This window comes from Mirounga angustirostris, unplaced genomic scaffold (assembly GCF_029215605.1).
Source record: "Mirounga angustirostris isolate CCGP_5_RB_7025 unplaced genomic scaffold, mMirAng1.0.hap1 SCAF_3, whole genome shotgun sequence".
NCBI classification, from domain to species: Eukaryota; Metazoa; Chordata; class Mammalia; order Carnivora; family Phocidae; genus Mirounga; species Mirounga angustirostris.
In genome coordinates this window covers 157,734,346-157,758,679 of record NW_026991711.1, presented here as the reverse complement: position 1 = coordinate 157,758,679, position 24,334 = coordinate 157,734,346, and the positions used below count along the sequence as shown (strand labels likewise).

At 39.1% G+C, this 24,334-nt stretch overlaps 1 protein-coding gene across 8 annotated transcripts in view; it reads left to right on the top strand.

Annotated features, from left to right (window-relative positions):
- The window catches only part of ANKRD44 (ankyrin repeat domain 44), a 319,631-nt gene extending 301,661 nt beyond the window's left edge, over nucleotides 1-17,970 (top strand). For 2 of the 8 annotated variants that reach the window (XM_064586861.1, XM_045868301.3), the window contains exons 23-29: nucleotides 5,369-5,452; nucleotides 6,664-6,809; nucleotides 7,243-7,325; nucleotides 9,890-9,972; nucleotides 11,062-11,153; nucleotides 11,941-11,976; nucleotides 13,518-17,970. In XM_064586861.1, the coding sequence (XP_064442931.1) occupies nucleotides 5,369-5,452; nucleotides 6,664-6,809; nucleotides 7,243-7,325; nucleotides 9,890-9,972; nucleotides 11,062-11,153; nucleotides 11,941-11,976; nucleotides 13,518-13,765 (772 nt within the window). In that variant the 3' untranslated portion in view covers nucleotides 13,766-17,970. The remainder of the gene's footprint in view (nucleotides 1-5,368; nucleotides 5,453-6,663; nucleotides 6,810-7,242; nucleotides 7,326-9,889; nucleotides 9,973-11,061; nucleotides 11,154-11,940; nucleotides 11,977-13,517) is intronic. The other 6 variants (XM_045868305.3, XM_045868306.3, XM_045868302.3 and 3 more) reach the window with 4 other exon arrangements.
- Nucleotides 17,971-24,334: the final 6,364 nt, after the last annotated feature.

Here is a 24,334-nt window from a genome sequence, read left to right as displayed (position 1 = left end):
AACCAAATTCTAATTTTGCACTAGTGTACTTTTGATATTAAAACTCATTTTTTTAAAGCTTAAGTAAATCCATCCCAATCTTAGCCAGCTTGACCACAGAGAATTCCTTTTCCAAGATTCCTTTTCCACAGACCTTTTACAGCTTTTTATATCCATTCAGATTTTGTCCTAATTTTTCCCTCTTTCACATTCCAGAAAAAACAGTCATTTTACTTTAGGACAAAATTACTTTCTCTTTTTTCTTACCAAAAAAATAAAACAAACAAAAATCATGTCTTTCATAACTTTCCTTATCCAAAAAAAAATACACATTCTACTTTTATTACCTACTTTTCTTACAGTTATTTTCTTTCACCCTTATTATTTCTTTTTTTTTTTTTAAAGATTTTATTTATTTGACAGAAAGAGAGCGAGAGAGGGAACACAAGCAGGGAGAGTGGGAGAGGGAAAGGAGGCTCCCTGCCTAGCAGGGAGCCCGATGCGATGCGGGGCTCAATCCCAGGACCCTGGGATCATGACCTGAGCTGAAGGCAGACACTTAACAGTTGAGCCACCCAGGTGCCCCACCCTTATTATTTGTAAATAGTTTTAATTGATTAAAATTCTTAACCCCTAGAATCCTTAATTCCTAGTGGAAACTAAGAAGTAAGCAATAGTGGGTTGTCAGTTACATTAGCATTCTGTGGATTGGCAAATTCATAAATAAATTTCATAATTTCTAGGAGTATATTCTTCCTTATAATACATATTTCAATGTGGTACAAAACATGTTTACTAATGGAGCCAAATATCTGTAGTTCCTCTGTCAAAGGAAGCCAAAAGTGGATAAATCTATGTACAGTAATAATGTTTCAGAGTTTTATATTAATTGGAAATGATCTAGAAGTCAATGAATATCCATCATTTAATGTATCTCAGCTTAACTAAGGTTTCAGGTTACCAAAAACATTTTGGAAACTATTTTTAAGTATACCATAAAGCATAATTACTGTTGAAAACTTTACTTATAAACTTTTATCTTACTTACATCTATTTAATTTACTTATTTTTAATAATTATGTTTAGATCACTCATGAAAATTTCATGAGATATGAAACAGCTAACCATCATCTTAAATTATCTTTCTGGCTGACAAATTCTGTAACAGTGATAACATGAGCTTATTCGATTTTTAGTAAACCTAGGTAGAATAAAAGTTTTATGTCTGCATTATAAATGCTGATAACTCTGAAGATGTGCCTGTTTTAATTAAACTGACCAACCTAAAACTAGTCCTTGTTTACCAAAGATAAACCCAGATCGTGTGAACCCGAAAAACATTTGGGTTAGTTGCTATATTTCTGAGAATATACTTGGCTTATATAAGTGCTTAATGTTCTTTTTATTATTATATTATTTTATTTTTATTTATTGGGGAGGGGTACAGAGAGAGGGAAAGAGAGAATCTGAAGTAGGCCCACACAGGGGCTTAGTCTCATAACCCTGAGATCATGACTTGAGCCAAAACCAAGAGTTGGACGCTTAACTGACTGAGCTACCCAGGCGCCCCAAGTGCTTAATGTTCATTAAGCCAATTAAATAGAGCTCTTTACAATTAATTTTGGCAATACCATCTGGAGATAGAAATAAACATAATGTACGTACATATACATACAGATATAGATGGACACGAACAGAAATCTTAATAACTTTTGTTTTTATTTTATTTTATTTTTAAAGATTTTATTTACTTATTTGAGAGAGAAAGAATGAGACAGAGCATGAGAGGGGGTGGGTCAGAGGAAGAAGTAGACTCCCTGCCAAGCGGGAAGTCCGATGCGGGACTCAATCCCGGGACTCCAGGATCATGACCTGAGCTGAAGGCGGTTGCTTAACCAACTGAGCCACCCAGGCGCCCTAACTTTTGTTTTTAAATTTTAGCTTTTAAACAGGTATGATAATGCAAAACTCACTAGTTTATTAAACAACAACAGCAATAACAACAACAACAACCACAGATCCAGATTGTGTTTCTGGCAGATGGAATAAGTTAAGGTTACCTGCTCAGATGGCTTAAACTTTTTACTAAAATTGAGAAAACTTCAGATTTTCAAATTTTTTTAAATTACAGTATAGTTAATATATAGTTTTTTTTAATTTTTATTTATATTCCAGTTAGTTAACATACAGTGTTATATTCATTTCAGGTGTACAATACAGAGATTCAACAATTCCACATATCAGAGACTTAAGATTTTTTATTTCCCTAGTTTCCAAATAGTCGTTCTTTTTTTTTCTTTTTTCTGATAAGAATTATCTCCCTGAAATGTGCTCAAAGAAATGGCCTAGATACTAGTTCCTAGAGAAGACCAGGTACATCTCAAAGGCAGAGGGAAGGAATGCAAAATCCTCCAAGAAGAATTTTACAATACCTACAAGCCTTTTCAGATGAATAAGAGAGGTTTGGGGATTGGTAAAAAGGATAGGCGAGCTTTTTCTGTTCTTTAAAAACTCAATTTGTGGGACGCCTGGGTGGCTCAGTCATTAAGCGTCTGCCTTTAGCTCAGGTCATGATCCCCTCATTGGGCTCCCTGCTCAGTGGGGAGCCTGCTCTCCCTCTGCCTGCCGCTCCCCCTGCTTGTGCTGTCTCTCTCTGTCAAATAAATAAATAAAATCTTTTTAAAAAATGAATAAAAAATAAAAACTCAATTTGTAAGGCAAGGAGAGTTGATTTTAATTCCTTAAAAAAGGGGGGCTGTCCCACTCATCCAACTACATTATCTTTAATTTGCTTCTTTATATCAAGGAGATCTTCCTTCAGCTAAGGTAAAAATCAAATTATTCCTTTGTTCTAGATTTAGAGCTCTTTGTATTTGGAATGCCCCCACCCCATTCCCTCACCCCAGGTACATAGTTTCATTTTAGCTTACTGGGAAGGCCTAAAGAAAGTTACTATTAGGTTCTGAATATCAGCTTCCTATTTGGCCAGCTTTTGACCAACCATAAAGCTACTTTTAAAAAAGAAAAAAAAAAAGGCTTTCAAATATCTTGTCAAGTTTCAACCAGGACAAACAGTAACTATTCCTGGCAATATTGAACAACCCATGAATGCAAGATGCCCCCAAAGATGGTGCAAAAGATACTACTGTCCCAAGATCCAGAGCTACCTCCCAAAGATAGGTAAAATAAAGGATTTAGGACAAACAGGAAGGCAATAGCAGTCCCTGGGAGAGAAAAGGATCAATAACCAATGGATACTTCAAAACCAAATTCACAAGAGTTTGAATTTGGAAAGGAAGGGACAACATGAAAGTATACCTTTCCCCCTTGATCGGCCACCACAGAGACCAGGAAAAGTGAATCCGGTAAGAATTCTCACCCTTTGCCTGCTCATGCCGGTTTTCCCAGGTCCCGTCTGCAGGCTCTGGAGTGAATGGAGTTTAAAGTAGAGAGTATTGCCCTGGATCTACCAGAATTCGGCAAGATTTTTCCATTAACTTTAATTTTACTTCCCCTTAACTGTTAGAATGACTGGTAGCAGTTTATTGGAGAATCCTTTGGTGTCTCGTCAACACTGGAAGGGGCCTGTATAGGGGCCCTCCTTGGAGGATATATATGGGGGCATTTGAGCTGCTATCAGAGGATTTGCACAAAACCTTCTGGGACAGTCTTTTTGCCAATGTCCTGATAGATTGCAAATGAGACACCGATTTCTGAGCCAGTGTTTTGATGGGGGGGGGGGGGGGCAGGTGTTGTTTTGGGTTTCTGGCCTTGTAGCAGTTGCTGCAATAAGGCCACTGACTTTGAAGACTTGTTTCTGATCCTGTAGCCCCCTTCACGGTGGGAAGGCAGTTCAGATAGAGGATTAATAGACTCTTGAGTACTCAGGTAAAGGAGGATAGAGGGCAGTAGTAGGAGTCATATCAGTCTTACAGTCTTAGTTTTCGGTACCTCTTGTGTCTTTAATTTTTCATTAGCCTTGGCAATGAATCTTTCAATGAAGCCCTTTTGGAATCTTCAAGCTTTTTGGAAGCTTCTGCACACCAATTAAAATAGGTATCCCATTCTGTTTGTTGATTTGGGAACCCTTGCTTTCAAGTGTACTCCTTAAATGAACGATCTTATCTAACTAGAACATTCCCCATGCTGGCCATTGTAATTCTGGGTTGTCTAAGTAATATTTTGCCATTTTTGTAGGTATCTATAGCATCTAGGATCACAGTTTGTAGACAGAAAATAAGCAACTGTGCTGGAAGGCAGAGTGCTCAATTCTTTGAAACTTGAGGATCTCAAGTTTCTTTAGCTAAGCGTTGAGTCTCTTGGAGCCAGATGAGTACCTAAGAGAGATGTGCCACTGGGTTTGGGATTTGTGTGGTGTTTTACAGTGTACCTTGCTTGTTGCATGGAAATTTTGTTGAGGTTGGTGAGTGACCTAGTGTCAATCGAACCTGTTCCATAACCAACTTATCCTATTACAAGAGTCTTAGATTTATGTGATGAGTACTCTAGCGGCTTTTGAGTGCTCAACCTATGCCCATCAATTTTGTGGCTTTGGCTTCTGAGATTCTCATTAACAATAGATCTATTACTCTCCACAAGCTTTCTTTACAATGGTGGATGCCCTAATGGCTTTTAATCGTCCAGTTCACACCTACATAGATATTAATGTGCCATTGGTCAAAACAGTCTGTATTTTTGTCTTAATTTATTTCTGCAAGTCTCCCAGTGGTTAATGCTATGGACTTACTTCAAGGTCCCTGTTAGTCTTTTAGAGGCTGCTACCTGCTGTGGACTCCCACTATAGCTGTCCCAGAGCCTTTCCTGGATCACAGAATCTTTCTGGGAACTTCAATAAACCCTTTTCCTTTAAAAAGTTTTGGATAAAGTTTGTTTAGCTTAGAGAGTTGCACACAAAGGAACAGACCTCAAATCCAAGAGTGACTCACCCTTAGCCCTTGGCAACAGTGAACTCAGAGGGTTCGGCAAGTGCCTTATCTCTGTGTCTCCTCCTGTAGGCTGTTGAGTAGTCAGCTTCGAATCCCACCCTCATCACCAAAACTGTTCAGATGATTGAAGAAGACAGATTAGGTGATAGAAATTTTACTTAACACTTCATGAAGCAAGCAGTTCTTCAGACTCTTGAGAGTGAAGACTGCCTGCCTCATGAAGTGTTAAGTAAAGTTTATTTGTATGACCTAAATTGTCTTCTTGAATTATTTGAACAAGAACATAAACCACAGATATTTGCATCAGACATTTTTAAATGTGTCAGATTGTTAAATATACAGTGATAGGAAGATGGAGTAGGAAGGGATATATAATTTTTTAAAAATGTAAAATTTTTTTTTAAATGTAAAATTTTTAAATGTAAAATCTATTTTCACTTTAGAATAAATGATCATGAGAATTGTGCATCATTGCTACTGGGGGCCATAGATTCCAGTATTGTCAATTGCAGAGATGACAAAGGCAGGTAAGTGATGCTAAGATGTCATGCCTCATGTCTTGATCAATCTTAGTCTCTGCTTTGTGGTTGCAAATAGCCAAACATTTATTATTTTTTAATTGAAAAAGTAACATAAAAGCATGGTTTTTATGTTTTTAAGTGATTTTGTTTAAGTAATCTCTATACCCAACATGGGGCTCAAGCTCACAACCCTGAGATCAAGAGTCACATGCTCTACCTACTGAACCAGCCAGGCACCTCTAAAAGCATGTCTTTTAAAAATTAAATATAATAAAGAGTATATAATTAGGAGAAATTACTCTTAGCCCAGAAGCCCCAGCCTCTTCCATCGGGAAAGCCACCTTAAACTATTCTTTTGAAATTTTTATATTTTCCCCAATATTTTCTGTACATAGCTACAAACATATATGAAGATAGATGCTTTTGTTCTTTTTATGCAAATGGGAGAATTCTATTGCAATGCTCTGCTTTTAGTGTATCTTGGAGAACTTTTCATACCAGACTATATAGATTTACCATATTCTTTTTAAAGCTGGATATTACTTCATTGAATGGATAGACACTTAATCAGCCTGCCTTCTATTGAAGAACATTTAGGTTGTTTCTAATATTTTACTATTTCAAAGAGTGGTTCAGTGAACAGTATAATATATGTATCTGTTCACATGACCAAGTATGTCTAGGAGATGAAGTTTTAGATTTAATTTTTAATTTTGATAAATAATACAAATTGTGCTCCTAGAAAAATCAACTACCCATAGACAGTGGGGGCTTTTTTATTATTTAAATAGCCAATTATCTACAAATTTAAGGCTTAGTTTTGAAAGTGTCTTTTTAAAGTAATCTCTACACCCAGTGTGGGGCTCGAACTCAGAACCCTGAGTTCAAGAGTCATGAGCTGTACTGACTGAGCCAGCCAGGTGCCCCAATTCTGAAAGTACCTTTATCAAAGATGAGAAGTCACTGGAACTCAACATCAAAGGGTAAGTAAAGATGCTAATTTTATTATCAGAGCCACCACTTAAGCCCCCTCCAAATCTAGGGGGTGTTCAGTGTCCATCCCAATGGACTTTAGAGAGGGCCTCGTTGTTATCTCTGTAAACTGAGAAGGTTTAAATCCTTAAGATGACACTGTGCCCAAGTCTCTCAGGCGTATACAGGAAGAGCGTGTGTTACGTTGAAGGGAAGCTAAAATCCTGTTTGTTTTAAATCATTAGGACACCCCTTCACGCGGCAGCATTTGCTGATCACGTGGAGTGCTTGCAGCTTCTTCTGAGACACAGTGCTGAAGTGAACGCAGCAGACGATTCAGGGAAGACCGCGCTGATGATGGCTGCCGAGAACGGGCAGGCGGGCGCCGTGGGTACGTGCTAGACTGGTGGGCTTCGCGCTCATGCCCAGCCCACACCGGAGTAACGTGAAACCGGGAAATCGGTTGTTCTCTTGGTATATGCATGTAAAAAAGGCCAATCGATTCTGCTTGCTAATTGTCTTCAGTCCCCTGTCACTGGATGATTGGTGGACCTTGTCAAAGTGAGCCAATCTTTGTGCAGTGAAAAATCTCAACATTTAGAGACCGAATATAGCAACAGAATTATTTGACCTGGAAATAACAAAACTACAAAGACGATTAAAATGAACATCTATAGACCTTGGATTTCAATAGAAAAATATGGCAATAAATTTTTCCTTTTTTCTTCAAAAACATCAAATATGATGATGTCATCATACTAATTTGAATGTGTTATTGGAGTTAGCCTGTCGTCTAAGTAACTCTCTTTTGGCTTTTTCTATAGATGTTTTGGTGAACAGTGCCCAGGCTGATCTGACTGTAAAGGATAAAGACTTGAACACACCCTTACATTTGGCTAGTAGCAAAGTATGTAAATGAATTTGAAACAGTGTTACTTAGTGTTGTAATCATACTCATACCACTGACATGCTATCTCAGAAGTGTGTATCATGGCTCTTAATTAAGATGAGCGTTTTCCCAGGGTGTTGTCAACTGTAAGCAGAATGGAAGGGGAAGAAGCACAGGGCAAGACCCACGTAGGGGTTGGTGAGGATATGCTTTTCATGGCATTTGCCACCTGCATTCTTATGCAGTCTGTCTCCAGGGGGTGCAGTACCACATCAACTTGGCTTTAAACACAGCTTAGGACCTTAGTTATGTGGCTTCTAAAATATAAACAGGTCCACTTGTTTTCATTTTGTTCCATTTGAAGACATTGTAATAACACAGCCAAAAAAATACTCTCCTTTGAGGCAAATAAGTGTGTTCATGTGCATGTCTACCCTTGGCCCTTCTTTTTCTGGTGCATAGTTCAATGCAAGGAACGTGTTCGAGGTTTTTTGTTTTTTTGTTTTTTTAGTAGCATTATGTTCACATGTAGCTCAAGATTCCTGCTTCTGTAAAAGACAATGATACATAATAATAAATATACAATTTTACAAAAGTGAGATCATAATGTTTAAAAAGCTTAAAACCTGCTTTTGTTACTGAATCATATCTTATGAATCTTTTTTAAAGATTTATTTGTTTATTTTAGACAGACAGAGAGAGAGAGAGTGGGGAGGAGGGGCAGAGGGAGAGAATCTTCAAGCAGACGCCCCATTGAGTGCAGAGCCTGATGCGGGGCTCAATCCTATGAGACCATGAGATGATGACCAGAGCCAAAATCAAGAGTCCGAGCTTAACCGACTGAGTCACCCAGGCCCCCCATGAATATCTTTCTTTTAGATATCAAATTGTATCGTGTTTTATTTATTTATTTATTTTAGTTCTTTTATTTTATTTATTTATTTGACACAGAGAGAGAGACAGCGAGAGCAGGAACACAAGCAGGGGGAGTGGGAGAGGGAGAAGCAGGCTTCCTGCGGAGCAGGGAATCCGATGCGGGGCTCGATCCCAGGACCCGGGATCATGACCTGAGCCGAAGGCAGACGCTTAACGACTGAGCCACCCAGGCGCCCCTGTATCGTGTTTTAGAAGATATGTGGTTTTCTACCTTAGGAATGTGCCATCCTTTATTCCACTCATCCCCAATTGTTAGACATGTGCTTGTTTTCAAATATATGCTACTATAGATGCTACTAATTGTAGAGAATTTTTTTTAAAGAATTCTTGCTCATTCCTTTAAGATAAATTCCTTAGTGTAAAATTATTGAGTCTAAAGCTATGAACATTTTTAAGCCCAAATGGGCCTCTAATAAGATCACAACCGTTTACACTCCACCAGCAGTGCATGAGAATGAAAACTCCATGGACATTTCTGAAATTACATTTCAGGGGCTCCCTTATAAGGCGTTATAGGGTGATTTCAGTTAGCGCCAGTGGTGGTTTATTTCAACATGGTGACAGTATTAAAGGTGTTGTCTGTTGTACCAGATGCTTTGACTGTTCCTTTCAGCGGTTGCACAATTTATTGTGCAAATAAATCACCAGAGGCTCTTGTGAAAATGCTGGTCTAAAGTGGGGCCTGAGATTCAACGTTTCTAACTTCCAGGTTAAGCTGATGTTGCTGGTCTGTGGACCACACTGAGTAGCAAGCGTTTGGGAAACCATGACCCCTTAACAGAGCATAGGCCTGAAATTGTGAAAGGGTCTCTGACTTTTCAGTTGATTTTTTTTTTTTTTTTAATTATCAACCATCTCTTTTAAGATACAAGGATATCTTCCCCTGGTTGAGGAAGAAAAGAATGAACTTTCCTGAAAGAGTCTCTTCCCAGTGTAAGGCAGTACATGGTGATAAGTGATACCGATAACAGATGTAACAGAAATTTCAAGGGTAGATGGATCAGTGAAGTGGTCATTGAAGGCTTGAGGAAGGAGATGGAACTTGACATATGTTAAAAAACATTGTTGACAGATTTAAAGGATGCTCCTAATTCTACTCTCTGCCAGCTGACCTTGCTGAGCTAGCACCTGCTTCAGCTCTCTCAACATTACTGCTTCAGTTGCCTTAGAAATATTAATACTTTAGATCAGGTTTACATTAATCAAGTCCTAATAGACCTTCTGCAGAATCTTTGAGAGGCTAGGGTCCTTCAACCATTTGCTATTTAGAAGAAAAAAGAATTACTCAGAAAGTTGCCTTAAAAATGTTTTTAGGCAGGGACACCTGGGTGGCTCAGTCGGTTAAGTGTCTGCCTTCGACTCAGGTCATGATCCGACAGTCCTGGGATCGAGTCCTGCATCGGGCTCCTTGTTCAGCAGGGGGCCTGCTTCTTCCTCTATTTCCTGCTCCCCCTGGTTGTGCTTTGTCTCTCTCTCTCTCTCTGACAAATAAATTAATAAAATCTTTAAAAAAATTTTTTTTTAATTAAAAAAATGTTTTTGGGCAGATGATGTTCATTTTAAATTTAAAAGCACAATGAAGTAATTTTTCAGGAGCTTTTCTCTGTTTCTGTCCCGTGTTTCTTACCATTTTTTTTCTTTATTAGGGTCATGAAAAATGTGCCTTGTTAATACTTGACAAGATACAAGACGAGAGCCTTATTAATGCAAAAAATAATGCACTGCAGACGTAAGTGTGACTTCTAAAGTTTGATTTGGACCCAGATTCATAGTCATTTATTCAACAAATTCTAAGAGTGTGCTATGCACTGGAGAATACAGTGGTGAAAGACACAGACCTGCCTTCTCCTTCACGAAGTTTATAGTCACATACCTACAGATGCTGACCGAGCTAACCACTTTTAGTTAGAATCTTTATTTTGTTATGCCGTCATACAATTTTGTAATATAATATTAGCATTATGTATTCTTACTGGAAAATGACAGCTTTATAAATCACATTCCCAGAATATGTTTGAAGAGTTTCTAAGCAGTTTGTCTTAATTATATTTTAATATAATTCAGTGTAATCTTCAGCGTGAAAGACCTAAAAGCTGATTTGTTTTCCATTTTAGTAAATTACCTATGCATTTAAGGACAAAGGAATATTAGGATTTTTTTTCCGTCAAGTTTCTTAAGAAATATATAGCAGAAATGAATATACTGGGTTTGACATTTAAGGTATTCTAAATTCAACAAAATATCATTTAGTGCATTTAGTAATAACAAGGAGGTTCAAGACAAATATATATGGGTGATATTAACACCAGTCATGTTGATGGACTGTGTGAAACAGTGATTCAAATGCTGGAATAGAAAGCAAGGGGTAAAGAGCCTTCTAGAAAACACACTGGAGCTTACGTTCTTTTTCTCACTTCCTATCTGTTGTCATTGAGGTTGTTTGAGATGCAGAATATTTGTCATATCTGTGATTCAAATGCTGGAATAGAAAGCAAGGGATAAAGAGCCTTCTAGAAAACACACTGGAGCTTACGTTCTTTTTCTCACTTCCTATCTGTTGTCATTGAGGTTGTTTGAGATGCAGAATATTTGTCATATCTGTAGAGAAATCTGGGCCAACATGGAAGAACAGTTGGATCATTAGCACCTGGAAAAGATCTGGTCAACAAATATTTTTATTAAAAGAATATAAAAATATTCATGTACTCCTTATAGATTCTTAAGTATTTCCTTCCTTTTAGCAGTGCAGCTCCCCCAAATGACACATTCCTCACACAAATATGTATCATGGTTGACGCTGGGTGTTGTCTTCTTTCAGACCCCTCCATGTTGCTGCACGAAATGGCTTGAAGGTGGTAGTTGAGGAGTTGTTGGCCAAAGGGGCCTGTGTACTTGCTGTGGATGAAAATGGTAAGTGGAAAAACTAGGCAATTACCGCAGGTACCTCCCCTGTGCTCTGAAGCCAGAGGAAAATGAGAATGATAGGAGCTCAGTAAAAAGGCAGTAAGAATTCTCTCCCCCTTGGAAGTTTCTGTGTGTGCGAAATCAAATGGGGATAATTTGTCCTGTCTGTCTTTGTAAAACACATAGTCCACCTGTAGCCCACCAGTGCCTTCCATTCTGCATGTAACGCCAGCAGCTGGTCTCTAACTCTGCAGCGTGGTGGCTCAGCTGCTTCAGACACACTGAAAAGTTGGCAGACAGGCATTCAGAATTCGAACTGCATTCGCTGAAGAGTTAGAGACTATACATGTCATTAGTGCATGCTCAAGGGCTCAAAGAAAACCTAGGTCTTTGTATTTCAGTTCATTCTGAGATCAAACCTTTTTTTTTTTTTTTTTTTTTTTTAAAGAAGAGATCAAAACTCATATTCTCAGTATGGATATTTGGGGAACATGAGTACAATTTTTTAATGACTTTCTAGGCTTGAAAGCTTCTCCTGATCTATGTAACCTTCCTTTTCTAAATGAACTAACTCTGAACAGAAGCTTTCTACTCTGCTTCCGAAGAAATTTGGAAAGCTAATGAATAACAGAATTGTGTGAAACTACCATTTTAAGCACAATGCCTATTAACTGTGGGGAGCAAAAGATGAACTTCTGGATATTTATGAATGGTGTAATTTTTTAAATGTGGCATTAATTGTGGCATTTAATTAAAGTATCATTAACTTAACTCAATTAACTGCTTATTACAGGTATTGGAACTAGCAGCCCATGCCTATTTCTCAGAAGTAAGCATTAGCCATATGACATCATTAGCTAATTCCTATTAGTTTTTGTTTTGCAGCCCCGTTTATCCTAGCATGTACCCCACTCTGTCCCCAACCCGACTCATCTAGGAGGCACAGAAAGTTCTGTTACCTCATCTCCTTGGTTGTCCCTCCTCTCCTTCCCTCACCCTCTTATGGCTATTATATATCTTAGGGTTGGCATGCAGAAGTGCACAATTTTTCTTCAGAATGACCCAAAGAGCTCAAAATAAATTAGTTTTGTCTTTCTCCATTGTAAGCCTGCTGCATCCGAGGCTTTTCCTGCCAATAGCAACCCCGGGAAGGAGAGCCCTGGGTCAGTGGAACTGAGGCCTTTCTGAGAGCTCAGCTGTATCCCAAAGGCCTGGGAACAATTTGGGGCAGTTTTGTACAGCACTACACTCATAAATCCTTTACTCGTCAATGACCTCTGTGGCATGGAATGTTAAGATACCTGTCTATTCTTACTTGTTTTTGTACTAGAGAGAGGAGTGATCTGTTGGGGTGGGGGAGGGGCAGAAACTAGGCCAAGTGTTGATAGAACTTGACAAAATGTTGAGTTTTATTGAGCCACTTCCTCTGAATAAATGAGTGAGAGGTAGTAGGAACTTTGCCAGCAGAGGAGCTAGGCTAACCCTTTCAGGTCAGTAGAATAAAGGTTGGATAAGAGTAGTAATGAAGTCGAAGAATGTATCTACGTCCCCCTGCACATGTTTCATGTGTCAAGACAGTTTTCTCTTCTGGATAGGACCCATCGAGTCTAAATGGTAGAGAATGACAGGACTGTACAGCCATTTTCCTACACCTGTCATAGTTGGACTTTGGGACTTCGGTCGGTCGGTGTGCTATTTTTAAAAATTCTGTTAAATTTCACTTAAATGATAGTAAATTTTAAATCACAAACCATCAGTGCTTTCCTGTCTGATCTGCTCAGATGATTCCATTTTCCTAGAACAAGTGAATTGGTATATACTTTATATAAACATATGTAAAGCAACAAAACTGCGTCAGTCACATCTACAGACATCTGGTTTTCGACATCTTTTCTAATCTGACACGCAGTTACCTACTATGGAAAGTCATTGTTCTCAGAATGAGAGCTCTGGCCCAAGCCTGAGGCGCATGTGTGCGTTTGCTCTCAAGTGGAAACACCTCTGTGGTTGTCCTGTTGCTGGGTTGTTTTTGTTTTTGTTTTGTGGAGTTGTGTCCCACCCCTGCCCCCTTGTGTCTCTGTTTATTAGATGAAGACTAGAATTCTCCTAACTTTGGATAACATAGTGCTTGTTGTCATGTAAACTGGAAAACCAAAACCAAAACCCCTTCATAAAATGTCTCCCCCTCCCAGTTCCCTCTTGCCTGACCCCTAGCATGACTTGTGGGAAGTAACTCCTGTTTTTGCCTGGCATGATTTCTAACTCAACATACATCTCCGCGTGTAAGGTTGTATGAGATGTACTGTGGAATGCTCACGCCGCCTTTGGATTTCCTGGACTAACCACTGCCTTGTCTGCATTTACGCCCAGGTCATACCCCGGCCCTGGCTTGCGCTCCTAACAAAGACGTGGCTGACTGCCTGGCCCTCATTTTGGCTACCATGATGCCTTTTTCTCCTTCCAGTACAATGACGGCTGTCAACTTCGTTTGTTTTAAAAAAGACAATTTGAGCAGGACGACCCTCTCCAATCTGGGTAGCATGGTCAGCCTGTGCAGTAACAACGTAGGCTCAGAGGATGGGTACAATGAAAATGACTCTGATTCCGAAACCTTTTGACTTTGGACTGTAGCAGCTTTTCCTTGATCACCCATATTGGAAGAAGGGAAAGAAACGTGAATTCCAGGTTTATGTTGTGTTCGAGTATTATTATGGGCCTGGGCTTCCAGAAGCCAGTGGAAAAGGAATTAACCAAACCCAGGGAGGGCAACTAGACTGTAGGGCAAGGCACTCACATAGATAGGCCCTGATTTTTGTTTTCATGTTTTCCTTAGATCTGAGATACTTCTGTGCAAGTCTACCTCTCATTTTAAGTAAGAAGTAAAAAAATGCATTTGATTCTTTTTCTTTTGGCATGATGCAGTTGAGAGGGAGCTGTTCTCTAGAAAGAATTTTTTTTTCATTTACTCACTCAGCAGTGAGTTCTCAGAAGTATATCCATGTGACATTCATGTCCCCTGGGAGGGGAGGGAAAGGGTGGATAGGAATTGCCTCAAACCTCTTCTCACTTTGATGTTTACTTCCTCACTAAAAGCCAAAGGTAAAGGTGTTCATCTTCAGAAATGATGCCTGTAATAATCTTTTTAAGGGAGTCCAATTATGCATATCCTCTCTATAGTAAGCACTTAAATATCCAGAACTTCTTTCCAAGGATTTTTATGGAAGTTGCCAGATGAATGGAAAAATTCACTAAAAATTGAAGTTGCTTTTTTTCATTTAACACAAGTACGGCCCCCAGTACTCCCTGTAACAAGCCTGTGGCTAATTTTTCACCTGGTTGATTGAATCCAAATCTATCTAATAACGTTTTAGGTGAAAAGTTGTATTGCACCAGAACTTTGAAACATATGCAAATTTAATATGAGACCACCCTTTATTTATTTATTTGTTAATCCTCAAATCAGAATGCTAACTTTTTAAAAACATCAGAACCATCAGCATTGTTCATCAGTAGTAAAGTGTTGAATGAGCTTCTCAGTCAAGGTCATGCCAAGTGAGGGAAGTGTGATGACAAAAGGAAACAAGGTGCAAAGCAGAAGGTAGAAATGGGTGATGTGGAAATTAAAGCCAATTGATAGTCGCTTGATGATCAACTCAACTTAGTGAATACTGTGTCTACTCCCTCTGCCAAAGCTTCTAGGTCAAATGGACCCCGTTCTGCACCTGGAATAGCTGTACAAAAAGAAGAATGAGACTCTTTAAACATTATGCACATACATACACACACATATGTATATTTATATATATATATATATGGCTGTAGTTCATCAACCAGCTATACATGAGGACCAAAATGCTTCAGTCTGGAATGGAAGAATTTAAATTGCTTTCCTTCAAAATGGAAGTGAGAACTGAAGTAGCTTTTCTATGGAATTAAAATGTAATCTTTTTGTGTAACAGTCTTTGTTGTGTTTTATATTTCTTATGACACAGATTTCTAGTTGATGGCTTAACATTTGTACCATGACATGTTGACCAAGACTTATTTTGTTGCCAAACTAGAGAAAATGTTCATATACTTTTGATGTAAATGTGCTTATATTTATTTGAAATGAAACAAAGGCCGAGGAAACATCCATTGTTTGTTCTCTGTTTTAAGTGCTGTGTGTCTTACTTGGAATAACACAAAAGCAGAAAAGCACGCAGGACCCTCACCGGGCTAGCTGGCCGTCCCGGGGCCAAGCCCAGCATTTCCACTGCTAAGGTTTCCAGCTGACCCTCAGGTTCTTCCACGTCTCTTGGAGAGGTGTACAACATCCCTTTCTCAGCCCCGGTCTGAGCCAGCCTGGACAGCTTAGGGGACACTGCCATCCTTATGCTCTTCTGCAAGATGAGAACTGAGGTGTGTGGTGGGTCATATGCACAAAGGTGGCCCAAAGAAATTTACAGAAATTACAGAATTTACTCTGACGGTCTGTAGCCAGCCTGGAGAGCTCAGGGGACACCGCCGTCCTTATGCTCTTCTGCAACATGAGAACTGAGGTGTGTGGTGGGTCATATGCACAAAGGTGGCCCAAAGAAATTTACAGAAATTACAGAAATTATTCTGAACACACTGAAAAGCTCATGGTCCCAGTAACCTAGTGGGAAATGATGTCAGTGTGTGAGCACATGTACCAGGAGAGGAAATAGAAATCACCAGCTCAAGTGCTGTTTTCCACTTGAGGAAGAAACAGGAGAGAAACATGTTGTCAGGACTCTGGCATTTTATAATCAGCTACATTTTCAACCCTGGAAATTTCTATTTTATAGTGTATGTGAGATATTTTTAAAACAGTGTTCTATCATATCTGGATCAAATACACATGCTGTATTATCTTTTTCATCTAACTGTAAAAGACTTTAATCTTACTCTTTTAATATCCTGATTTAATTAAAAACTCACGTTGGGTTCTTCACAAATGAGAACTTGTTCAAAGGACTTAGAGAATTGGTAATAATTTCACTGGAAATTTTCGACACCACCAACATTGCTTTTTTAAATTCTTGGTGTTGTGTTCCCCTTCCTTCCTCTGTCCTTTTTGTTTATTTAGAGAAGATGAATTTTTAAAAGGTAGATAAATTGCTAATGAGCAATAACGACCTTATCTTTACCAAAACACTGAAAAGCAAGGGAGATCCAGCGCTAAAAAAGCACGATATACTGTGGTGTCTTTTTCTAGAAGTGAATGGAAATCTTGCTCCACTGGCATGTAAAGCAGGAAATGAAATGTCCTCTTGTAATGGTGAAGCAACGTTCACAGTTTTCCTGTAGAGTAGCACAGAGAACAAGGAAGGTGACAGCAAAGCAGTGCTGGCCATGGGACATTTCTCTCCACATAGCTGCATTTTGACTTTCCCCCACCGTCTCCCTGATAGAAAGAAGGAGGACAAAGGAACAAAATGAAATCACACTCGCTGTGAATTGTTCATGAAATCAAATCTCTCTCCCACTCTCTCACTGTTTCTCCATTCCCCAAGACCAGATTTTTTTTCTTTAGGAAATGACTTCAAAAACTATGAGTTCTGTGTGTTTTAAGTACATCTCTTAGAAATAGAACTAGATTTGCAAGGTAGCTTTCTAAGCAAAAAAACAAGGAACAAACAAAAAACATTGTGCTTTTAACTGAGTCTTGATTGTTTAGTGCTTTTACCTGTGTTATTTTTAGACTGTATTCTAACCATAGCCACAGGGATCATGTTTCATCGCACTTACCTATTCGCCGTGTCTGCCTATCCTTGGTAAATACATTACTATCTCCAAATTGCCTAAAATCTGCTATGATTCTACAGTAAAAAGCTCAGGGGATTTCTATTTATCACTACTACAAGGGCACCATAGTATGTTTTGGTACTTTAGGCAGTAAACAGCTGCTTGATTTTTTTTTATTTTATTATGAAATTAGAAAAAGAACATCAAATGGATTTGCTGCACTATTCTTTGTACTGTTGAGCAACCTGGTCTGCTTATCTGTTGCGATTGGTTGAAGAACTCATCCCTTTATTTGTCTTGTAATATGAAGTTAGAGTGCCTTTTTATATTTGTATATTCTGAAGATGTTCTGTGAAATGTTTTGTATTTTTTTCATTTGAGTGTTATCAGAGCAATATAATACCAGTGAGTTTTCATTTCAGCCTTTCTTTGAATGTATAAAGTGTCTTTTTTCCTATTTCCCCTTTACCTGCTTTGAAATGAAAATGAAAATGCCGAAGTTTTCTATAGGAATTATGTTTAATTTTGCAGTGCTAAAATGCTTTCTTCTTACAAAACTGTAAACCATAGGTCAATGTTGTAGGGGAAAAGCGTTTTAAGATAGTGACAATCTGAGTGTGTGTAAAAATGTAATTCTATGCGTTTCTTATGCAGTGATCTAAAAATTCAATGCAAATACCTTTTGTTTGGTAGTTTTGTCTACATATTTTATGCTTTAGCATGTGCAATATATCTTTGCAAAGCACGATGATACAAATCTGGTGCCAGTGTTATATTTTGCATAACATATTTGTAACAGCATAAAATACGGTTTGATGCTTTCAGTGGGATTTTGTCTGTGATGTTTTCTTATGTAAATTGGAGTTGAATGACTCTGGTAAATGTCATGACTGTAAAAATGAGGAAAATGACTTTTAGTTCAGTGAATGACTTTGAACCAATCTGAATCTTTTCAAGCACAGTTTAATACTTTTTCAACTACTGAATGCTAATTATGTAATGAAGTACTTAACTGTAATATACTATGGAAATGCATTCAGATGGTTATTTTTACAAATAAAAACGGTACAAATATTGTTGCAATTTGTGTTTGTCTTTAATTTTTCTGATTTATGCTATTTTACCGGTTATTCTGCTAATTTAAATCTTTGTCCCCACCAAAGTCAAACTGACCTTACATTAATACTCAAGATAGAAGAATATTTCCAGATTTGCTCTTTCTGTTTGTAACATCACAATTGGGGAGGGGTGAGTCAAACATGTATGTTTGTGTATGTTATATTTATTAATGCCTCCAATTTTTTCTGGAAAGATTTGAGCTGGCCTGCAACAGAGGGCACATGATAAACTAGAAGAAAAATGAGGACAGGGAAAAAGAATACAAATATGGGAACCATAACATTTAATAGAGTGGCTATGGCTGAACGTGAGTTTGCTTCAGCTCCCTTGTAATCACGGTGAGAGGGGAGACGTGGCTTACTGTGGAGATCACGTACATCAGAAAGGAGGAAGCCCACCAGGTCCTCAAAATGGTGGAATCAACAACACTTCTTTTTGTGGCTGCCAGGAAGACCCTTCAACTGCTTCATAACAACGCAAGGCGCCACCTCTCTGCACCATTCTTACAAGTATCTGTAGAATTTCCTCTGTCTCACCATTCGCAATTTCTCCCCTTAAGTAATAATTTCAGGGACAGTCCCTAGAAGCATTAAGGAACAAATTCTCAGTGACACTCTTTCCAGCTTTTGGGGTGGGGCCCTCCGGAGTTCCTCAAAGCACAGTGTCGTAGAATGCTAGCAGTTCTTGCTAAGTCTAGCCAACCCCATCACCATCTTCTTCATGAAGGGACGGAATCCCAGCGAAATGTTATAATTTGCTCAAATGTGTATAATTGACAATCTCAATGCACAACCTGTGCCTATATGTTCTTTCTTTTATGCCATCCTGGCAATAATGTTTTGCGGTAGTTGGGGTTTTTTCCTGCTAGAGATGTTCAGAGAGGTTTTGCACTTTGCAGAATCTCACTCCTTATTCAAATATACAGATGTGAGTGCTTTTCATTCTTGAAGACTGTAAAGCATGAATCATACCACAGGTGGGTGCTTCTGGTAGTTTAGAGCTGAGGGGTTACATTAGTTATCCAACATCATGTAACAAATTACCCCCAAACTTAGTGGTTTAAAACAACAAATGTTTATTATCTCACAGTTCCTGAGAGTCTCGAGTCCAGGCATGGTTGAGTTGGGTCTTCTGCCACAGGGTCCCTCATGGGCTATAATCCTGGTGTTGGCCAGGGAAAGATCCATTTCTAAGCTCACTCATATGGTTGTTGGCAGATTCTTCATGGGTTGTTGGACTGAGGGCTCTAGTTCCTTGACAGCTTTTAGCTGCCTTCACTTCCATGCCAAATGGGCCATTCCAAAAAAGGGCAGCTCACAACATGGCAGCTTACCTCATGAGAGCTAGCAAGCTGAGAAAAGCCAGAAAGAGAAAGTGCAAGACAGACGTGACAGCTTTTAAACTGAATACTGAAGTGCCATTCCATCATTTTTCCCATACTTTATTCATAAGAAGCAAGTCACTAGATTTGTTCCATATTCAGGGGAAGGGTTATTACCAAAGGGTGTGACGACCAGGAGGCAGGAATCACTGGGAACTATTTGGGAAGCAGTTTATCACACCAGATCTATCACAGTGTCCTTCCAGAGTATAGCATTCTCCTGGGATAACTTCTTGCTTGCTTCTTTCCTTGCGAAGGCAATTGTTTACTTTACCTTTTTGTTTACTGTACTTCCTAAATTCAAGAAAAACGTAAGGATCCCTTCATTTCACTTGTGCTCTCACAAGCAAGCAGGAAGAGGATAATGGCCTCCAATGCAGTAGTTCTGTTGTTGAATGTTGGTGTGGGTGCTTTGTCTCCGAACTGCTTTTCAAAGGATCCTTCTCTCTAATTCCATTCAGTAGGTTTAGATCCCCATACGTCTATCCCTCACTTAAGACACTTCATGTGTTCCAGAATCAGCTTGCAAGGCATAAAGGCATTAAGCTAAAAGGCTATTAACATAACATAAAAATATTGTGGGTAAAAGTGCTAAGTGAATTGTCTCTAGCAAATTTCATGCTAAAGAGACATTTGCTGTAAAATACGAAGCAGCAAAGATAATGGCTGTGCCATTCATTAATTTTCGAGCACTCCAGGGGGTGATTGGAAACGTAAGCCTTTGCAACTGGCCCAGTGACTGGTGGGTGGGAGGGTTTGCTACTAGGATTTACTGTACTAGCATCTACTAGGCCAGGGATACCCGATGTCCCACCAAGGCCAGCGTAGGACTACCCCACCCTCAATGCCCATGCGCCCCCACCTCACTGCTCATCTGCCTCCTCACCTCTTGTTTCTGAATCATTTTTCCATCAATTAATTATTGTGAAGCTAGCCATATTTTTACATCTATTTTCACAGGAATTGCATAAACAGGCTCTAAGCTTAAAAAGAATTTCAGAAGCAGTGACCAAGAACGATCCCTGATTGTTTGTTTTTCCAGAAAAGATCACACGCAGGTGAGTGGAAAAGGGAATACTACTGCACAGATTTGAGACAAAGATTTAATTATTTTGTTATTAAACACACAAATGCACATATGCAGATGTACATTCCTTGTCTTACCAGGGGATGATTGTGTCTACTTCATGGGGGGTGGGGGGGCGGACCCTGTTCACAAAGATGGGGCACTTGGCCCACAGTCACATAGCAAGATCTGGCAACAAAGCATTATTGTCTCATGTGGTTTCCTGGGCACTGGTAGACACAATTTCTAGGATTCTATTTTTTTGCCTTTGTAGCTACCGCCACACAGATAAGTGACAGTTTAATGAAGTAAACTTAAATTCTAGAAGAATTTTATAATTTTCAAAAGTAAAAATGTTGAAGCAGTACTTAGAGTACAAAAAACTTACCCATGTTTATATTCAGTTGAAAGCACACAGCAGGTTTGAGAACTTGAATAACTCATCTTTCTTATAGTTGCGTTGCTAAGAATTACAAAATCTAAGCTCAGATCTTAATGACAAGAAGTTGCCAACCATATAAAGATCAGAGGAAAGGGAACAGTCAGTGCCAACACCCAAAGGCAGAAATGAGCTTGGCATGTTCCAGGGACGGAAATGGGGCCTGTATGGCTGGAGACGTGTAGGGGAGGGGAGGGTGGCAGGAGATAAGATCAAGAGCAATCTGAGGCCAGATCTTATTAGATTTTATGAGCCAGAAGAAGTAGTTTCTATTTTATTCTGAATGTGATAAAAATCCACCAGAGAAATTTTAAGCAGAGAAAGGGCTGTGGTCCTATTTCATTTTTTTTTTTTTTAAAGATTTTATTTATTTGGCACAGAGAGACATAGCGAGAGAGGGAACACAAGCAGGGGGAGCGGGAGAGGGAGGAGCAGGCTTCCCGCGGAGCAGGGAGCCCGATGCGGGGCTCGATCCCAGGACCCTGGGATCATGACCTGAGCCGAAGGCAGACACTTAACGACTGAGCCACCCAGGTGCCCCCTATTTCATTTTTAAGAGATCACTCTGGCTGCTGTAGGGAGGTAAGAGAGGAATCCTACTGACCCGTTCAGTGGCCACTGCAATGGTATAGACAAGTAAACATGATGGCTTGGATTAGTGTGGCAACAAGAGAAATGGAGAGAATGTGGCAATCTTGGGGAATTCTTGAAAGTAGTGTTGGCTGAACTTGCTGATGGTTTGATGTCAAGTAAACAGTCTAGAGTTTGGCAGAGAAGCTGGGGTTGAGGTCATATGAAATTATAGATGACCATGGAATATTGCCTTGGGAGTAACAGAGAGAGAGAAGAGTGCTGAATCACGGACACACCAACATTTAGAGGTTGGGAAGAAGAGAGGACCTAGCAGAGACTATCAAGAAAGAGTGGCCAGTGAGGAAGGAGGGAATGTAAGAGAACAAGGTATCTCTGAAACCTGGGAAAGAATGTCATGGAAAAAGGAGTTTCAGTCGTATCTACTGTCTTAATCGCTTCTGGGAGGTCACATAAGATATGACAGAGTGGCATTGGATTTAGCTACACAAAATTTATTAGTGACCTTTGCAAGAGCAGATGCATCAGAGTGGTGGGGGCAACAATCCAGAGGACGGATTGAGGAGAGAAAAAAAGCAGAGAAGCTGAGGGGGAAAAGAAAAGGCAATAGCTGAAGGAAGCTATGAAGACCAGAGAGGGTATTTGTTTTTTGAGACAGGAGATATTTTATCATGTTGATGCTGAGGGAGTGTCTGTGAGACAGCAGGAGGAAGGTTTGAGAAGCGATGGGACAGTAATTTTGGAACATTTTAGAGCAGCAAAGGAGGGTTGCTGAGTAACACTTACTACATCTGAGATTTATGACCATTAATTTAAATGATGCCAGTCATCCTGGTGGGCTTTTTCATCAGATGTTTGGGTACAGGCATAGAGTAAGTAGACAGTGGGATTTAAACAGGGATAGAGCTTTGCCGGGTGAGTCCAAGGGGAGCTACGGAACTACGTGGTGCTTTCAACAGACAAGATATATAGATTATGGATCCTAAACTGGGTAAGGAAGGAACTGAAGACATGAGGGAGGTGACGGAAAGTGAAAAAGTGGTATAGTTACTGAACTGAAGGTCTTGGCAAGATGGAAGAACCACTGAGTTGTGGCATCAAAGTTGATAAGCCAAACCTGGGGTGCCTGAGGTTGAGCTCTCAGAGGAGGGACACTTCTGATGTTGACAAAGCCAAGGAGTGGGTGGTTGAGGATGATTGAAGGAAAAGGCATTGGAGGTGAGGAAGTAAAAACTGAGGAGGCCAACATAACAAATGGCCCAAAGTTTAACATAGTATTTGAGCAAAATTGATGGGAAAATGTGGCCATTTCAAAACATCTATTACTCAGGTAGTTTACTTTAAGTAGATGCAGACTCAGACCTGGTTTATTATCAGACTGAAGTTTGGTTCCAGGATTAGGATGAAGCTTTTAAAGAAGTAAGAATGATCAAGTGCATTTCTGTTCAAACAAACAAACAAACAAACAAACAAGGAAAAACCCCAACCAGACCTTGATTATAATACAGTGACAGCTTTTATGACCATATGGTTTAACCTACATGTGTTTATGAGGCTCTCCAGAAAGCATGACAGATGGTTAAGACCTGCAGAATGAACAAAAGGAGTGTGTGGGTCAGACAAACATCTTCATGATGATAACAATGAAAAACTGAATACTTCCCAATGGGCCTTCCATGGAAAACAAAAGACTAAAATCATTGGAATTCTGTCTTGCTTTTTAAGTGAAAAGTAAATTTGCCTTAAGATATTAACTTTTCTTGAAAAATCTCAATTTTTAGCTAAAAAGATAGAAAGCTAATTTGTGTTTATAATTCCCTTTTGAATTTCTTTTTTTAGAAATGATTTCCCCATTTCTAAGTCTATGCCGTGTTTCTATTTTACTTTGTTTTTCAGTCTTGAGTTTATCCCTTGCTATTTCATTATTACTTAAAATCTATGAAAATTTTATTAGAGGAATGTTACTTAATGATTGATTTTCTGCTTAACTTCATTCACAAGGGTCTACCCATTAGCATGTGAATTTTGATTAGGCTGCTGCCAGTTTCATTTTGGCATCAGTGCTAACAAAGCTGATAAAGGGTTCAGTGGGTACCATCTGGGAGTTTGCTTTGTGATGTCACAGCTGACACTAGACATTAGATTGAGAAAATGAATTAATTTCCCACAATATATTTTAGATATGGAAAAAGAAGAGCCTTTCAGGGTGCTAACAATATTTCTTAGAGATAAGAACATATTTTTCTAACAATATTTCATAGAGGTAAGAACATATTTTCTAGTGTATATTAATGATCCATCCTCATTTTTCTTGCTGCCAGCCTTGTGATCTGATAGTGACCTGGATGGGGAACAGAGGACCTTCTTATTAAACTGTTGGTTGTGACCAGAACACCAAATAAAAATTATCTTACTGCATTAGTCAAGCTATTTTTCCAACTGGAGGGAAGAATAAAAATAGCCTATCCGCACTGAATGCTTATTGTGTGCCAGGCACTGCTGTGAGTGTTTTACATGTATCAACCCATTTCATCCTTGCAACATCCCTAGCAGGTAGATGTTATTTATTATCCCCTGCCAATATACACAGTAACCAATGGCAGATCTGGGATTCAGACCTTATCAGGTGACTCTAGAGTTCATAATCTTACCATGCTATTTATATTGGGAGGAAAACAAACTGCTTGATATCAATTTTTCTTTTCTGGTAGCCTTTTCATTTTTTTTTTAATACTATGCGGTCTTTTCTTCTGTGACAGTAAATATTGGTATGCAACAGAGGGTTGGTAAACTATGGTCCATGGTCCGAAACCAGCAGCCACTTTTTTTTTTTCAATAGC